General features: G+C 38.0%; 1 protein-coding gene across 1 annotated transcript in view; it reads right to left on the bottom strand.

Moving 5' to 3' along the window:
* Nucleotides 1-215: 215 nt before the first annotated feature.
* Nucleotides 216-19,572, bottom strand: part of LOC146708102 (zeta-sarcoglycan-like) — a 379,840-nt gene continuing 360,483 nt past the window's right edge. The window contains exon 8 of the mRNA XM_085459840.1: nt 216-2,849. Within this exon, the coding sequence (XP_085315966.1) occupies nt 2,643-2,849 (207 nt within the window). The 3' untranslated portion in view covers nt 216-2,642. The remainder of the gene's footprint in view (nt 2,850-19,572) is intronic.

The raw sequence follows: 19,572 nt of genomic DNA, 5'->3' as shown, positions 1-19,572 counted from the left end.
TGAAACCAAGTTCTTCAGGTAAAAGGTAGCAGACAAAGAAAAGGATAAGAGCAGGGTTAAATATGGTATAGCTTTCCCAAGATAAAAAGTCCCAGAAGATAGTTGTGTTCTTGTCTGACCAAGTGCTTCTCGATGTTCTATATACCTTAAAAAAACATTGTTAGGAACATAAAAAAGTGATGGTTACATACTAATTACAACACCAGTTCAAGAGATTCTTTTTAAAAACAATACTATTTTATTTTGTATTTTATTGGTATTGTTATATACATGGCATAATTTGTGCTTTTTTATTATCAAGAATAAACCATAGGGGAACACATCAGAAAATTAAACTTTAAATGATTGAATTATTCATTGTTCAGCTGGATATACTGAGAGTTCTACAAAACCAGGAGGGAAGGGGCAGAAAGGGAAAACAAACTAGATAGGTAGATTGATAAAATAGATAGTTCAGAGACACTTGCAGATGGTCCACTGAGGGTAGTGTGAATGTTCAGACTGTGATGTGCTTTTACCAACAGTAGCAAAGGCACCTGTGTATCGCTTTGTTTAAAAAAGAAAGTAAGCTGCAGGGCCTTATTCTCGTTGAGTCCATACACATATAAACCAAACCCATCCATCACTTCTTGCAGGGGGATTTCTTCCACACAAATTTTTTTTCCGCCAGCCATTACAGATTTTGGGCACCAGGTTAACCAGCTGATGGCCATTCACACTGATCCCCCTTCTGGGACTGATTGAATAATATAAAAAACAAAAATACACCCCAAAATAGTATTTCCCAAGATTTCCATATTTTCTTGCCCAGATTTAGAGATATTTTGAATGACTATAGAGGGACATTTTCAACTTAGACTGGAGAAAGCATAATGGATAGGATGTGGAAACAACATTAATGTATGCTAGTTGATTGATGATTGGGATAAAAATATGAGATAAACAGGTGAGATGCTTCTTAACTGGGAAGATAAACAATGAATAGTGAGTGGCAGGCATACTGCAATAAAATACAGAAAGGACAAAATGGACTGAGCACAAAGAGTGAAAATGTCTCTTGGTGGCTGAGAAGGAAGAGCACAAACCTGGCATGAAAAGCAGAAAGGTCAAGCAAAAAAGATGTAAAGACAGTATGACCAACAAGACAGCCTGGATGAAGACGTATAATACCCCATAAGAGGACTAAAATTGGTCTGTCTTTCAGCTGACTGCTGCCTCTGCCTGGCGTTGGAAGTTTGGCCCTATACCAGAAAGTGGTCTGTCTGCTACAGCACCTACCTGAGTATGATCGAAGACTGATATCTCATTTTCTCCTCCCTTTTTATGTTCCATTTGCTGTCTGTAGCTAACCATCATATGTCCACATAGAATAACTTGTGAGAAACAAAAGACGTGGAGACAATGGTGGAGGAGGAAGTCGAAGCAGTCTGTATGTGGCGTTTTTTTCATTTTTAAACTACACTGCTGGAAGAAATAGATAGGCCTTTTCCTTACCTGAACAGTGCTAGTAGGTGCATAGACAGAACAAATAACTAGCGCATGGAGAGGGGCACATTTGCAAAATATGAAATGATAAAGGAATACAAAAACATTGATTGGGAAAAAAGAGAAGAAGTAAAAGATTTCATCAGAAAAAACTAAAAGAAAGTAAAAATAGATATGAAGAATGTAAAAAAAAATACTAGGAAAAGAAGCTGGTGAATACAATGGTTAAATCACAATAATTTGCATTAGTTATCATATGAAAAGTGGGGATAGAGAACATTTTTACTATCAGGTGCGGATTAATGCAGAAGAGTCACATGTCAATGTTTGAGTTGAAGGGCTGGAGAGGAAATAGAGGGAGAAGGCCTTTCTGGTATAGATTGGTCCGTTAGCTAGCCTTAGCTTCCCTAGAGACAAAACTATATTTTGATTTTCTTGTTAGCTACCCACTGGGGTAAACAAATGTCATCATTGATGTCTGTTAGCCAACTGATAACCAAGTTTTCATGTCCATGTCACTGCCAAGTATGTGTTCCTTCATCATATTATAGCAACAAGTGTATGTTTTGTCAGGACATGTTGGCTATTTTCTGAACACACAAAGGTTGCTGTTCATAAAAAAAAAACCCAAAGTCTTTGCGACCTTCAGCAATCATCATGGCAGCAATTAAACAATGGGAAAGACACTCAACAACAGCCCCAGAATGAGACTGCTCACATATGTCCAAGAGTGGTCTAAGCATGAAACCCATCAGCTGATCTTGTTGGCTTTTGTGTCCCACAAAGTTATCCATGCTCTGGACTGGCATTGGCTACCCACCAACACATTAATTCAACCAGTGAGCTGGTATTAGCTTTGCTCAAGCTCTAGTCTCTGTTGATTTAGTCCTTTAGTTGGCATTAGCTTAACACCGAGCTACAGTCTATGTTGATTTGGCCTGTTAGCAACCATTAGCTTCCTGCCAAGCTGTAATCCATATTATTTGATTGGTGAACAGACATGAAATTGTCGCCTTGTTACAGTTCATGCTGATTCAGTCTGTTAGCTGGCAAAAGCTTCCCATCAAGCCATAAATCCATGGTGATTCAGTCTGTTGGCTATATTAGCTTCAAACTCAATCGTCCATATGTCCCGTGTGTATTTCGACCTCCCGCTTTCAGCTCCAGAGACAAAAGTTACTGGTGGTTTGGCAAGTAGAGCCTTTCTCAGCAGGGGACAGGTAGAGCTTGCCGTTAGCACAGGCACAAAGCTCGTACACAGTCTGTTTGGTGTAGGTGGTACCTGCAGGCGCTCCCTCCAGGGGATCCACAGCACTACCAAGGGGAATGTTGCCCAGTCTGATAGTGTTGGCATCTAGAAAGATCTGTAAACATAAAAGAAAAAACATGCATAAAACATGGAAACAAAAGTTACAAAGAATCCAGCTGTAGGGGGCAAAGCTCTTAGGGATGGTCTTGGTGCTGAAAGTAATGCACAAACAAAGAGAATTTGAAAAAGGGAAAAAGAAAAAAAAGGGAACCAAGGAATGCTTGGTGCGTCGAAAGAGAGGTCACATTGCTGAAGGCAATGACTACTTCTTGCTGTTGACTACGGTTGTCATCATGAAAGATCTATGAAGACACAAAAAGGAATTTCTATGTAGAACAGGTCTCTTTTGATAAAGAGGTAGGGTGGGAGTGAATGAGGCAGAGAGCAAGATAGATTATGAGAAATGGAAGGAAATCAGTGGGAGAAAAGAGAAGTGAAGTACTAGCATGCAACAGAAAAAAAACACACTGGAAGCAGCTCTTTTTTTCCAGGTGATTTGATATTGTATCACACTTATCACAAATCAGACTTAAAAGAATAAGACTGTCTAAGATAGATGATTTAAGCGCCACATTTAATTAAAAAAAATGATCACAAACTGTTGAATCTGAATTCTATAGTTTCTTTTAAAAACATATGCTTATTTGAAATTTAACAGACTTCTTAAAGGGTTGAAAGGCCAACAAAATTTACTTGCACAAGTTCATTTACTTCCAAGGTGCATGGAGAAGACAAAGATCTGATGATGTGAAGACTCCAGAGAAACTTAAAGTATTAGGGAACAACTTTATTGGGTGACCAACGCATTTCGCCTTGTGGCCTTCATCAGGTTCATTGCACAATATCAAACAGTTTGTGTTTAAACACAAAAACAGGAAACAGAAGAAAGTGGACCAATCACACATTTGCAAATGCTGACCAATTAGCATTTAACAAGGTGGTACTAGCTGACTGGTTAAGCCAGTACCACCACTACTGGACTGAACCACTACAGATTGAAAGGGGGGAAAAAATCTCAATAAGTCCAAAAGTAGTTCATACTCAAAATTACACAGAAAAATGCAAACAAGTTAAAATAAAAATAAAGTAAGAACAGGGTCAAAAGGCCAGCAAAGTTCCATGTGTCTTGTTTCTAAAAGAGAATAATTTGATTATTATATTAGTTGGCAAGGTCAGTAACATTATTGAATACCAAAAAAGCATCCAACAAATATTCATATCTGAACATGAGATCACTCAAAAAAACATATTTTCAAATCTGTGTTCAGTGATTTTTTTTGTTGTCGTTTATTTTGGATTCTCTAAAATCAAGTAAATATTTATTGATATTAACACAAAAATAAATATAAGGATAATAATATTTGATACTTAAACACTTCTTTGCTATATCTGGATGTCAAGTTAGCTAAACAAATAATTTCCAGTGTTTGAACCTTTGTACAGTTTTCAGCAAGCTGATACAAAAAATGCACCCCCCCAAAAAAACAAACAAACAAACATACAAGCAAGCAAGCAAACACCGCCCCCCCCCCCCTCCCAAAAAACCCCCCAAACAAAACAAAAAGAAAAACAAAAAACCCAAACAAAACCAAACAAAACAACAAAACAATAAAGGCCACTTTTAATTTATTTTAATGCATCCTTTGATGGACTTAATCACTGTTTTTTAGCAGCTTCTTGTTGGTGTCACTGGATCTGGGTTATGTGTCCAGACAAGCTTAGTGAAATACCCAGTCAAAAAATCAAAAATGTATTGCACTCTAATGTTGGAACATTATAAGATCAGAAGTAGTTCAGTAGATTAACATGATAACCTTGGTTTGATTTTTTGAAAATACATTTTGAACCATAATCAAGCACAGTTACTGAAAACATACTGTATAATCCACTATCAGGCTGCACAGAGTGATGTGGCTTCCCAGTCACAAAAATCATGTTCTAAAGAATCACAAGAGATTACAGTAATCAAAAAAGAACACAGTTTCATTTTCAGCTATTGATGTATTAGCCTTAATTACAACTTTGTGGACAGCTAAAAAAAACACAATTGTTTCTAAAAACTATCTGTTTTTTCCTTTGCTCTGTCTGCCTTATTTTCTCCTGTCTTCATAAGATACAAGGTGAGTTTTAAGCAATAATCATTAGACAATCTTCGCTTCTATTGACAGCTTCACTTGCCTATTTATTTACTCTGTAATGTTCAAGGAAGCTCTGCTTGTTATTTCTCGCTCTCTCACACATACCCACAGGCTGGACGGTAATCTCAGCAGACATCTGCATCCCTGTTATTTGTCTACTTCATTTTAGAAATGAGGACAGGGGAAGTGAAAAAGTGTGAATATAATTGCCATGAGTGCAAGAGTAAGGAAGAAGAGATGGAAAGGAGGGTCAGATAAAAGAGTGAGAGACAAAATGTCATATCAGAAGTGGTTTGAAGAAGATAGGCGACACAGAAGGAGGGAAATAGATGAATGTAGGAAAAAGAGGAAGAGAGGAATGAGGGATTAAGATACGCCGGTAGTGAGGAACCAATTAGTATAACTAATGATTTCACGTTAGCTGACGGGGCACATCTTGAGCTGTATAAACAACATCCGTACATATAGTGTATACACACACACACACACACACACACACACACACACACACACACACACACACACACACACTCAAGCGCTCTGTGTGTGCTGCTTATGTTTCCTTTGAGTATCTGTTTCGATAAAAGCAGTACATGCATTAACATGAAGACAAATCTGCAGAACTTTTGAAATGATTAATTTCTTTGATACTTAAGAGACTCAAATTCCTATAAATAAATAAAAACTGGAATTTCATAATCTCAACATTAATTAATTAATCATAAAATTAAAACATGGCCTGATCTCTATCAACATTACACACAAGAGACAAAATAAAATAAATAAAAAAAAATCTCTAAAATGGTTTATAGTACTACCTTTACCTACACTTGCTGCAATACACTCATAAAGTCATAATCGAATCAATTCTGCATCACTCAACAATGTATATTTTACTGAAATGAGAAATGAATCCTGATCAATGTTTTAATAGTCAGATTACAGTAAATGCTATTCCCAGCCCCAATGCGCTCCCTCGTATCTTAATAGGCTTCAGCATCACTTAATAATTTCATTTTATTTAAAAGAAGTTCTTTCTTTTTATTCGTATTTTCAGTAACTCTGCAGTCAAGAGCCTACCAAGTTGTAGAGTGGGGAGTGATCGGTTCCGTTCAGACATTTAATTTGGAAATTACAAGCGGAGAGTCAGTCTGTTCTGTTACTGTAGGGCAGTTTGACATGGGCATTGTGTTTGTGAAAAAGGGTATAATAATTCTTCTACTAACATTAAAGAAAGGCACACAACCGTAACCATGGTAACTGGTCTCACACAAAAAATGGCAACAGCTTCGAACCGCTTAGCCTCCAACAAGTGTAGATAAAATGACTTTAATACAAAATAGAAGTTACTAATATCATAGTTCTGTCTCTGTAGAAATAGATGGGCAAAAAGAAATAGATGATTTTGTGTTAAATAAAATGGGCAACCTCTTTAACAGAGCTGTGTAGAGCTATCTCATTAGCCTGTCATGCCTATTGGTTTTAATGAGACATAGTAACAATGAAAAGGAGACACTTTAAGAGCCAGTGAAAAAACGGGTGTGTGAACTTCTTTACTTATGTATAGAACAAAAGAAAATACCGCAGTATCTCTAAATGTCAAGGTATTCCTTTAACAGGTCCCTGGTGCACACCTGTCATCTTCCCTTTGGCTTCCAACAAAAGCTGCCAGGGCTCAGTTATAGCCTTACAGGAGCAGGACTCAGTCACGGTTGGCAACAGAGCCCAAATCTAATTCTAACAACCTACTTGCCACAGTAACAGAAAGCTACATCTAAAACAAACTTGGGTACCGTACCCGAATGTGGCGGCGACAAGAGTTGGGTGCATGCATGTTTAAGAGAGGAAATGGAAATCGGTTCTCCTCTAAACAATAGAAACATCAGTGCAACAAAATGGTGCAGCAAAAAGAGAGGATGAAGTTGGAGGAAATAGAGGTGAAGAGTAGGAAATAATGGGGAAGAAAACAAGGGGAGAAGAGGATATGACATTGGAAAGACAAAAAGGCAATTAGTGGGTAACAATGGCTTACAAGGAAGGGTAGAGCGAGGAAGAGATCAATAAAAAAAGGAAGTGAAGAAGATGGAAATTCAAGAAAGAGAAATGTATGTACGGTGATTATGTGAAGGAATAAGGATAACAGAAGTGAGACTATGGATGGACAGACAGATGGATTGATAGAAAGGGGAGAAAGTCATTTGATGAAGCTTAAGATCGGATTAGTGATGACATTCATTCTAAATGAAAGTGTCTGTAAGTATTAGGTGGCTCGACGTTAGCTGTCTATACACGTGAGACAGTGTGTGCTTGAGAACAAGTAGTGTGGGAAAGGATGTGTCTGTGAATATAATATTGTTTGTGAACAAGTATGAATAAGTGCTTTTCATTCTTTCTTCTGTTTATACGTGTACTTACTGACATGCCTTCATTACATTAAAATGTGTGTGTTTTACACATTATTTTTATGATTAAACTATTAATTTTCATGGGGTGCACTGAAGTTACTACCATGACTGCACAAAGTACACGTCGTCATGATTAAATAGCACTCCAGTTCAGATTTCACTTTTATAGTCATTGTTATTAAAAAAAATGGTATAATTATAAACAGAAGAATCAATATTCTTTCTTTTGACAAACACTACCAATTTAATTTAAATATTAAATAACATATAAGCGAACTGAAACAGTAAAGACTAACAGTTTGAATCCATCTCCAGTGCTTCTTGCCTTGCTTCACACATCTGTCTAGTCTCTTGCGCACACAATTTATCTACCTTCTCTCCATCCTATCAGCAAACTCTCTCTCTTTACCATCATCATTTAGCCTATTTTTAAAGTTGTTCCTCTAACCTTTGCAGTCCTGCCTTTCCTTCTCTCTCGCTGGCACCAAACATGCCTTCTTCTTCTCCTCTTCCTTTTGTCTTTGGCCAACAGTTACAGCTGTTTTAGTGTGTTTATAACAGTTATGCGGTAATAACCTAGTTAAAATAGTCCTCAAAGATAAAACATCATTTTGGTCCAAATTTGGTTTTTATGCTACTTCTTTTGGTAAGCTACATATTCCATCTTTCAAGTTAAATGTACAGAATTCTTTAAAAAAAAATGTAGTCTCCAAAATAAAACAAAAAAAATTAAAATAAAATATAAACATTGTCATCTTACAAGTTAATCTAAAGCTCTAAAAATAGCAATTTTGGTTTTCTGTGTGTCATATGCATTCCTTGCACATTTCAGTCCAAATATACAAGTCTGTGTGGGTGGCTGTTTATGTGGATACAGTATGAATGGAAATGTGTCTACACCCATCTCTTTCCAGCAGCAGTTTAGCAAGCACATTGCTAAGGCATTGAGAAGACGGAAACATGCAGGAAGTAGCAATTATGGGGGTTCAAAGCATTTTTCATGGATGATTTCCTTTGGCAAAACAAAGGAACAAAAGGGTTGAAGGCAAGTTAGCTGAAAGAGAGAAGGGGGACGTGGTGGCGGTGAAAGGACAAGATTTTTCTGGGATTAAAAAAGAAGGGAGGTGGAGAGAGCAAAACATCAGAGGACATATCAGAGATAGAACATCTGGAAAGAGACCAGGAGAGAGAAAAAGAGCTCTCTGTATACAGTGGAGTTGTTTCAAAGGAGAAAAAACATCTTTTTAGGACACCTTTTTAGGTGTATTTAAGATGAAACCAGATGCATGAGGAAGAATAGTTAAGGACAAAAACGAGGGTGCAAAATTGCATCTGCAAAAGTAAAGCACATAAGAGTAAAAAAGCCAGAAAAAAGTTTTTTTTTCAAGAATTTATTTTATTACCGCCATAAGGTTTTCCATTAAATGCAAACAATGCCATCTTTCATTTTCTACAAATACCTAGAGGACACTTTCTGCACTTGAATGTGTGTAAGTAGCATGATACTTCTCAGTTGTCAGTGTCCTAAAAAGGTGTATAAATATAGTTTCTGGCATCACTGTCATTAAAGCAGCTGTCAAATTATATTAAAAATGATTTTACACAACTACCTTTTCCTTTCAAACCATTCTTGGCTGTCTTTATCTACTTTTTTCATCTGCTAAAAGCGAATCCTTATTGGCACATCCACAAAACCAAGTGGTAATTTCAGAATGAATGGGCTCTCTTTGCAATGGGTTTTATGGATTCATTCTTGCATTTATTTATTGTATCGAATGCCCCAAAGTATTCACATAATGTATGACATGTATAGGAAGAAATGAGCTGTGGCTATTGGGAAAATGAAAGCAATGTAGCTGCCTTCATCAAAAATATAATAATAAATAAAATGGTAATAGATACGTTTTTTTATTATTATTATTATTATTATAATAACCATGGGCTAATCTGAATTTGATTGGTTCCCTATGAACTTCTCTTTCATTTTGCAATTATGTCTGGCATCTGCTAAGAAATACCCCGGGTTTAATAGGGAACTGATAAAATGAACTGATAAAATATGGAAACTTGTGAGTTCAGGTAGTCATAGAAAGTTTTTTGTCTGTTTGTTGAAAGATGTGAGAATTTTACTGATCTTCATATCAACCTTTTCAGCGAGAAACTGAATAAGTATATTCGGTTTCCAGTGTCAAAATATAATCAACTGACTTAAACTGAATCATAACTGAAAAATACTAAAAACTGTGTTAACTTGATAATCTTTGACTGAGAGGATAAAAGGATAAAAGAGTAGAAGAAGAGAGGTTGAAAGGACACTAGTACTACTTCACAACACACACAGAATTCTGCCCACACAAATAGATTCAGTTCAACCTCTATGTTCATCTAGCCTTAGCTCACCTTGCCTCCCATTCTCTTTTTATTTTCCTCTCTTGCTCCCCCTGCACTTGGACATGGAACACACACACACACACACACACACACACACACACACACACACACACACACACACACACACACTCCAACAACACCAATAGGTGGGAGGCTGTGAAGCTTTCTGAGTGTATTACACAGACCATTAGGCTTGTTGAATGGACGGACGCTGGAATGGGAGCTGACAACGGACTAAATGACAGAGGCTGGAGAGAGACTGAGAGTTTAGTAACCCAGATGTAGCAGGGACATAAAGCAATATCAGCCTACTCTACTGTACCATACAAACAAACACATTCAGAACACACACAGGTGCAGGCATAGACAAATTCATTCACCCAAACTTCTACAGGTATACAAGAAGAGAGACTATAAAAATGATGTGTACAAACACACAACAAATGCAGGAAGTAAGAGCTGCAGAATAAATGAGCCCCCAAACATATGCAGCGACAGATGGTAAAACAAATGAGAGAGAGAGAGAGAGACAGACAGACAGACAGACAGACAGACAAAACTCCCACACACAATGAAACACTCAGACCGAGAGTGACAAAATAACAAACACATCTATGACGATCACCTCAGGGAGTGTGAAGTAGGCTAATAAATTTCCATTAATCACACCTTTGAAAAAACATACACTACTTAGAGCTATTGGCAGATATCTGTTAATCTATTCCTCACACTCTGATGAAAACAAGTTTTGGAAGTAAACAGAAAGGCTCTGGAGACCAAGAGAGCAGGGGGGCAGCTGTGGACGTGTCCTTTGAGTTCATGTTTGTGTGTATGTGTGTGTATCAGTGCATAAAAATGCATCTTCATCTGTGGGTTGAAGATTTTGCGTGCATGTTTTGCATTTAACTTGTATATAGTTATATGTTTGTGAGGCTTCCACAGCACAGCATCACTTGGTACAACAGCGAGTTACCCCCTGCCAGCATTCTAATTTACTTACTATTCTCCCTTACCCGCAGGTAAAACATGAAGTAGTGAGGAAAAAAAAAATTTAGTCCCAGTGTACCACCCCAATAATACCTCCAGGCTACAGTTTCTTAATAAGCCCCATCATTGTGTCAACAAACAATAAAACTCCATGGTAACCTAACTTTGTCAAAAGTTTGTGTAAGCTGACCTGATTTCACCTCGCTGAACTCACTGGTAGAAAGCACATACAGATGTGCAAATGTGCCATGTTGGGTATTGTAGACATCTTTTGAAAGAGTTTAAGGTGATCAAGAAACTTTGCCAAAAAAGCTGCAAGTGAAAAAAGTTGTCGGTTTTTATCAGGTTTAATTCTGCATTTAGAGATTTTGGTCTTCATTTTTTTTTTATTTGTCTTATTTGTTCAGACTGCTTCAGACTTCACACAGCTCTTGCTCCTGAGGTGAGAAAATACAGCCCACACTTAAAATACATGTGGTTGAACTAATTAAATTAAATTCAGTTATCTAAAAATTGTATTTAAACATAGTAACTAGTTCCTATTATCACCATGATAACAAAAATTAACGTGCACTCCCTATATAATGATTATAGTAATAATAGCAGTCATAGTAAAGACCAAATGGTTTTGTTGTGCCAACAACATGATAATACAGCTTTGTGGATTCCACTTCCTGGTGACAGGGGAGGTGTGAAATTGGTATACCACATTCACACCTTTACATATAGAAAAAATGATATCTTTAACCTCCTAAGACCCGAACTCTTCCATATCATGCATTTTTAATTTCTCTTTGAACTTTGGGCATATTGGGAACTGAAGAATGTAAAAACAAAGAATTGCCAGATTTTTTTTTTTTTTACCTGATTTTTGTTCCTGACAAAAATGAGATGCACATATGAGGACATTGGTCTTAAATTTTGATAGAACAGTGCAGTATAATGTCCTCGTAAGTGATATCAGGCCGCTGTAGAGCAAAATTTAGTATTTTGGTCTAGACAACCCAAAATGTGATGTCCACATATGTGGACGCCAGGTTAAATAAACAAATGCAGTAATATTCAACATGCAAGCAGCAATATGCAACATGAAGTCACTTTCTATTTCTCATTATTACACATTTTGCAAATGAAAGCAAACTCTACACCAATGTATGAGCATGCAAAAGCTCTTTAGCGTCTGCAAACCAGTATGTAAACTACAATGGTTTGTGTGATTTCTGCATGTAATAAATTGTTAAAAATGGGACTAACACCCTGCCCACAGATGGGGAAGTCATCATGGAATTTATATGTCTTGCATTTATGGAAAACACATCACTGCAGTTGATTTTGTTCCCACTTAGTAAATAAATGAATGATTTCTATTTACAAAGTTGTAGTTTCACTGGAAAACTGCCACTGTTAGAACTCATAGACCTTACTCAAGGGCATTCTAATTGTTTGTAGCTTCCCTTACTGCAGTGGTTCCCAAACTTTTTTTTGCTGGGCCCCCCTTTGTTTTAAAAGAAAAATATTTGCCCCCCCCTCGCCCCCGCCCACGCACGCACGCACACACACGCACAATCACAAACACATCCTCCAACCACACACACCCACATTTTGCTCCATTGTTACGGTTCTGGGTCAGTGTTGACCCAGCATTTTGAATTTCTTATATTTTGGTTTATTTTTGCGTTATGGATTGTTTTCTGATGTTCTGGTGCTTTGTTTATTATTATTATCATTATAGATCTGTTTCTGTTATTCTTGGTGAGGGATCAGTTCTTAGGCTTTGGGTTCTCATGTGTATTGCAGTTTCTGTTCAGTGTCTAGTCTGTCTCTCAGTGTCGTGTCTGCATCTTTATTTAGTGGTTCTTGTTTCCTGTCTTATTGTGAAAGTCTTTGTCTTATGTTAGCGTGTGCAGCTTAGCTCCCCCGTCTCATTAGCCCTGATCTCCCCCAGCTGTGTCTCCCTTCTGTTACCCATTCCCTGATTACCACCCTGTGTATATTAGCCCTGTGTTGTCCTCAACCCAGTGTTGCATCGTACCATCAGATTATGCCTGTGTCTTTTTTGGTCTCAGTGTTCAGTCTTCACTTCATGTTTTGTTTTCTTGCCAGCAATAAAGCTGAGGTTTTGAGTTGCATTCCGTTTTCCGAGTCCTGCATTTGGATCCTCATCTCCGCCTGCCCGCACACAGAGCCCTGACAGTTTGTCCGTGATTTAAACAGCCCAGCGCGTGCTCTCGACGCAGGGAAAACCAATTCTGCAGGGGAAGCCAAAGGGAAGATATGCTTCACCATATTTTCGAGTCTTTGGCTTAGAATGAAGTTGGTTTGGAAACATATTCAGCTATGCTTCATCTCCTGCTTTGCGTTTGTGTGGGCGCCCCGTGCTAGCAGTGTCCAAGCGTTGTTTTGTTTTTTCCCTTTTCATGCCGCGCCCCCCCTGCAATGGCTCTGCGCCCCCCCTAGGGGGCGGGCCCCACACTTTGGGAAGGTCTGCCTTACTGGAACATATTTCTGTACTTTTTACGTAACAACAAAAGTGTCTTATTAATTTTGCTCACCTCCAACGCTATGCAGCTCAGTCTTCATGAGGACTTCTGTGTCTTCCTTTTCATTTCTTCTTGCCCCTGCTTTTTTTTTTCTGTGTCTGTATTTTGCCCTGTGTAGCACCTCCTTCCAGCTCTTGGCAACTACCAGTTTGGCACAGATGCATTTAATCACTCAATCAGCCTCAGTAGCATATCTACCCCAGTGTTTATTCAGTGCTCGCTAGATTATTCTGTGTGCTTGTTTGGTAGCAAACTTGGCTACTTATGTCAAGTTTGTTGGTTCCTTGTATGTTTACTGCTCCTGACTGAAATGTTGAATCCTGTATGCTTGGTTACTCGACTTCATCTGTTGTTTTCCGCACGTGCCTACTCTGCGTCTGCTGTGCTCCCAACATCCCTCGCGCTCTCGGTCAGGCTTTGTCTTTCCACTGTTTTCTTCTCAGCCAGACCTGATCTAGTACAAATTTCTCCTGTGACTTTGTTCACTGCAAACTTCAGCTTACTTCAGACACTTCTCACTTTTTTTTATGTATTCATTTGGCAGTCTTCTCTGCTCTGAATTTTTAATAACTAGTCTGAGCTACTGAACTCCCACATCTAGGTGCTTACGTATTCCCTATTTCACAGACACTCACCTACCAAAGTTATTTGTAATTCTTTAAAATGTTAATATTAAAGCAGTCTTCCAGATAAAATGAAGCCACATTAATGATAGAAGTGCATTGCTTTAGAAAATACAAGTCCAGTGGTTCAAAATGTTGGGAATTTACTCACCATTCATTATGTGAATGATGAGTAAGGGTGAGTAATTTTACTCTAATTTTACTCACCATTCATTATGTGAATGGTGAGTAAAATGGTGAGTACCTCCTGTGGGACAGAATATAAAAAAATGAAATAGAATAGACAATTAAGTAAGTGCATATTATGTGGCATACATGTCTTCTTGCATCATTTCATTTATGTTCCTTTCAACTTGACTCCTTCCAAACTGATTTTAGTGGTTCCTGCATGAGACTCCAAACTGTTATGCTCCCTTATTAGGGCCAGGGTGTCCGCAAAACAATAACAAAGTATCTGAGTAAAAACAATGTCAAGACTTTCTTTCAAGGTTTAATTTGCATAGAAATTAACTTGAATATGTTATTTCTCTCTTCCTTTCAATAAACACGGACATTATTGCAAAATACTTTTCTGTTCTCGGATAGAAACAGTCTCACTTATAACTGTAGACTGTATATAAAAAGATGGATATGGATATGCCCATTGGTTATTAAAGTCCTGATGTGCAGCTTCAAACTGAAGATATAATGAAAGGGAGTTGATCTGACTCAAAAACCGAGGGACTGTGTATGCTCATATGCTAGCAATTTGACCATCGCATTAACGTATACTCAGGTTTATCAACCTTCAATTAGTTAACCCTTTAAGACCTACCACAGAATCACGTCCGCCAGAGCTTATCTTTATATTTTTACATGCTGCAGTGCCATTTTCAAATTCAAATTTTATTTGTCACGTACACAGTCATACACAGTACGATATGCAGTGAAATGCTTGGGAGCATTTTTGGGAGCATTTCAAGTTGCTATACATCAATACAACCGTTATAGCCCAAATTTTAATAATATGTATGCATTAAGTCCATAATAACTACATAAATTGCAAAAAAGTGCAATAAACTACAAAAAAATTAAAAATCATTTTTCCTTTTCTTTCTTTCATTTTTTGCCAAATTTGCCAAAAAACAGCATATGCATCAAAATAAACTATTTCCAGCAGCGCAATTTGAGTTTTAAGCATCCCAGAAACTATTCAGAAAAGCATCAAGTCAAACATGACTTATAAAAAGGCCAGTATAGGCTTATGAGGCCCCGATGGTAAAAAACCCCCCAAAAAACCCCCTACATTTTCCGCGAAATGACATCACTTCCGGTTTCGGGCAGGTAATGGCGGACATGCGACAGTTCACGCTGACGTCTATTCCAACGTAGGAAGTGTTATGAACAGCTGATCGGATCGGCAAAGCGTGTTTCTGGAATATTATGTTTTTGTTGCTGCAAAGCCATATGTGGAAGGAAACCATGACTTAGGACAAGCTGATGGCATAAGATGTAAGTACAATTCCTCCTGTTTCATATGCAAAAAAAATGATTGCGCTAGCTTACGTGGTTCTGGTTCTACAGGGATTTAAAAATAGTTTTGCAACCAGAGGAGCGGCCCAGAAAACAGGTTTAGGGACTTCCTACTTTAGCCCCAAAAGCTCTGTCCATCTTTTACTACAGTCTGTGGTTATCACAGAGGGACAGTGATTTCTGAGTTATGAAGACGCAAAGGTGAGAAGTAACAATAATTAAAAGAATAGAAAGCTCACATAGACTAAAGTGTCGACAAAGGGAGAGTGAAAGAGACAGAAAGAGAGAGAGAGATGACAAAAGGGGAGAAGACAATAAAAAAAAAACACAGGAGGACTGCAAGAATCCTGAGAGGATCTGTCAGCTCTCGTTGGCTTTGATTTTAATGGAAGCCAGCGCTCCCCTACCTCTAACCCATTTGGCCCTAATTCCAGCACTGCTTTCCAAACTTTTTAAACTTTAATGGCCTCTTCTTAAGTGCCAGCTGCTGACAACATTGATTTGGCTTTAAGCCTTGCTGTCCTGCACGCCTTTATTTTCTCCTGCAAAATCGACAGAAACATCTATTTTCTGCCATCCTTCTCCACCTCCTGCTCATCCGATCCCCCTTCTATCCTCCCTTCATCCGCTCTTCTCTGTTCATTTGATGGTGTCAGCAGTCGAGGAACGCTTGTATGAGACTGGATGAAAAGGAATGCTTTTGGATAAAGTCTTCTTTTTAGAATGTATGTATTTTTTGTTTTTAAAGAAAAGCTTGGTTGCCATTCAGTCGTGAATCTTTACAGAACAGAGCTGAGATTTTTTTTTCTAATGTATTTGAATATTCCTGTGTGGTATCACTGCAATACCTTTAGGTGTTGCCCAAAGTGGAACACAAAGGGAAATACGGGTCATGATAAATGTTCTTTAATAAGTAGGTGGATTTACCAGGAGCCCATGTAAAAAACCCAAACAACCTTTATACCCCACCAAACTTACTACTGAAGGAAATTCAGGGATTCAATCTGATGGTTAACTTATAAAAAGTTTAAAAATTGTTGAAGATATTAGTTGCTTAAAAAAAAAACTAACTAAAAAGCAAGTCCAAGTTCTGTATTAGAACAAGACCGCAGCTCAAATTTATAAAAAGCTGAGAATATTGTTGAGTGTGCATGCGGTTCATGCAGATATGAAAGAAAACACTGTAATATGTTTATTTTCTTGATCTTTTAACCAGTATAGACAATTCTTTCGGTTTCACAGGGTCATGTTGAGGTGGATGTGGTTAACTGGGGATAACTGGAAAAGGTCATGCGAAATGCAAAACCACTGTTGGATGAAGCAGTAAAAGAATATGAAATTTATATGAAAAATGTCACTGATTGTAACATTCATAAATGCCAGAAAAAATGGTATGAACTTGAATCTGTAATCTAGGTATCAATCAGATGTTCTTCTATACGGATAACACATCTCCTCATAATGGACCGTTTTCAAATGGAGCTTCTCTAGACATTGCATCATTGGGCTTCATTGTGATAAAATGGCTCAAGGGTACAGTATGATCTTTAGAATAAACCCTGGATGCCATTTGTTAAAATTATTTTTTTTCCTGCCTTTCAAGCTGCTTATTATCCCATCTCTTTAGGGGCCAGATTTACAAGGGCAAATTAACATAAGGTCTGATGATGTGATAATGTGAGTAATCTAACATAACAGTAATCCGTCAATCATAATATATAAAGGCATAGGTTCTACAGATGTGTTTCTCTTGGGAAACAGAATGACAGCACAGACCAAGGAGAGACATCAGAAGGAGAACATTTTTATGAAAGAGAAACTACAGAAAAATACTTTGCAAGTACAAACTGCTCCACAAAAGGTACGTCTGGAACATCATCATGGGAAAGGCCAGTGTTACCCATATGGAAAAGAAATAGTAAAAACTTATAAAAAACTTGCATACGTTGTGGCCTACTTCATATAGTGAATCATATAAGGCTTATATGATTTACTCATGAAAGTGGCCACTTTCTCATTACTTTCATATATTGTTTTAGGAAGTATCCAAAACATACAAGTTTCATTTATATAATTTTTCAAGGGATCTTATATCTATTTACACTCTTGTATGCTTTTCATACAAGTTTCACACAAGACAGATACAACTTTATAAGATTTATACATGATGTGACGGAGTTACACCGTCCCGGGCCGCAAACAGCTGATCTGGGCGCATACACGCACCACCACCATTAGTTGTACAATTACCGTGGCTGCGCGTCTTTTAGTCGACCGGGAGGATAAACAAAAAGGGGTGAGAGGTATATTTTGAGTAGGGATGGGTATCGAAAACCGGTTCTTGTTGAGAACCCGTTCCCACTGTTTCAATTCCTTGAAATTGTTTGCCATTTTTGCAAACGATTCCCTTATCGATTCCAGTCGCCCCGAATGACGTCATCACGTTGCGGAGCGTCATTTACCTGGGAGGAAACACGGCGCCTAAGCGACTCAAACGCTCAAAAGTTTGGTAAATAAGGTAAATAATCAACTAACAGTGCATATTATGTTAGTGCGATCTGCCTTATTACAAAACCTGCCATTACTGTGCATTTAGGTGACCATGATGAGAGAGACAGACAGAGTCTGGTTGGCTCAGATGCTGGCAGTTCTCGCTGCAGTCTACCGGTAACGTCTCCTTTCAGGCCATGATAGACGAATGTCACCGAGCAGTGACTAGGTTTGTGGTAAAAGGCTTGCACCCATTTGCCACAGCAGATGCCCCGATTTTCGGTAAGTGAATGCGTTTAATTGTAGGCAGGGACATTACTGGATAATTTATTTTATACTTTGTTATTGCTACAGAAGAATATTTATTTTATTATTTTACATTTACAATTTTTTTTTTCCTGGGGACCCTGTGACACCCCATTGAAGAGCCGTAGGCTATGGATCTCTTAAGATCTCACTGTTGGGTTTGTAAGGCCATGTTACTCCTAAATTTCTATCTTGTTCAAAGAGAAGATATAAAACAAAGTTCTAAGCTAATCGATCTTAGTGTTCTCCTTTTTTAAAAAGAATCGATAAGAGAATCGATAAAGAATAGAATCGTTAAACAGAATTGAAAATGGAATTGGAATCGTGAAAATCTTATTAATACCCATCCCTAATTTTGAGCAGAGGGTGGCCAACATATTCTTTTTTGCTTACCTTTAATAAAGCCGGTCGCATACTCTCTGTGATCGCCAATAAGACGAGTGGTTATGCAAGCCGATGGTATGGTGTTCTGGGGTTCAAATAGTGGGTTCGCACGCGCTTGAAAGGTCACATGAACTGCATTATTTTTGTTTGGTTTTTTTGTTATTGTGAAACACTGTAGACTGCCTGGAAGTGGCCATAAATGTCTGTATACACATATATATGTATTGTAGGAATACAGCTGGAAATAAGCTGAGGAAAAAAAGAGTGTTTTGGGAAAAGAAATGGTGAAGGGATGACTATTATGCCTAGTGGGAGGGGCAATGGGGTATAAAAGAAGGCTGTCAGGGCCTACCTGGGCATTATGTGAGATGTTACAGAGAGGGTAACATGCAGACTGGCTCAGCCGCTTGTGTTTTGTACAGATGTTTGTTTTGTGTTGAATTGAGTTAGTTTTCTATTTTCTTTGTAAATAATCTTTTTGTGCACCTGGGAGGCCGGCCGAATAAACTATCCACACTGAATGCTTCCTGACTACGCCTGCATTTGTTGGGAGAAGTTTAGGAGAGGACCCCGCGACACATATATTTTCCATGTAGGTAGAGGCACTGTAGATGAAAAAAAGTGAATGTTATTTGGAAGAAACAATACGAAGGTGGTTCATGTGAGAGCAAATAAGAGAAATTGGCTAGACAGAAAACACTGCGATACACAGTGATGGATGTTGTAGGTTACGTTTAAAAAGTTTAACATCATCATACTTAATTTATAGGCTTATATGATTTCAAAACATTAACAGAGGTACACAGTTTGGAACCAGATTTGGTGACAGTGACTTCATTAAAAAAAAAAAATAGACAAACTGAGTAGATGAGACTGACATTGAGGACACAGTATGATAGAGCTATCTGGCTATGCCTGTGTGTGCTCTGGTCAAGGCTCAACAGGCCACAAATGAATCCCTGATGCACTGAATTGGCTGACTCAGGATGACAGCAGAGACTC

The sequence above is a fragment of the Copadichromis virginalis genome, linkage group LG6, assembly GCF_057382275.1.
Source record: "Copadichromis virginalis isolate Kocher_CV1m ecotype Utaka linkage group LG6, C_Virginalis_male_GT1.1, whole genome shotgun sequence".
NCBI classification, from domain to species: Eukaryota; Metazoa; Chordata; class Actinopteri; order Cichliformes; family Cichlidae; genus Copadichromis; species Copadichromis virginalis.
The sequence above is the reverse complement of the archived record's forward strand: the minus strand, read 5'-3'. Positions and strand labels throughout refer to the sequence as shown.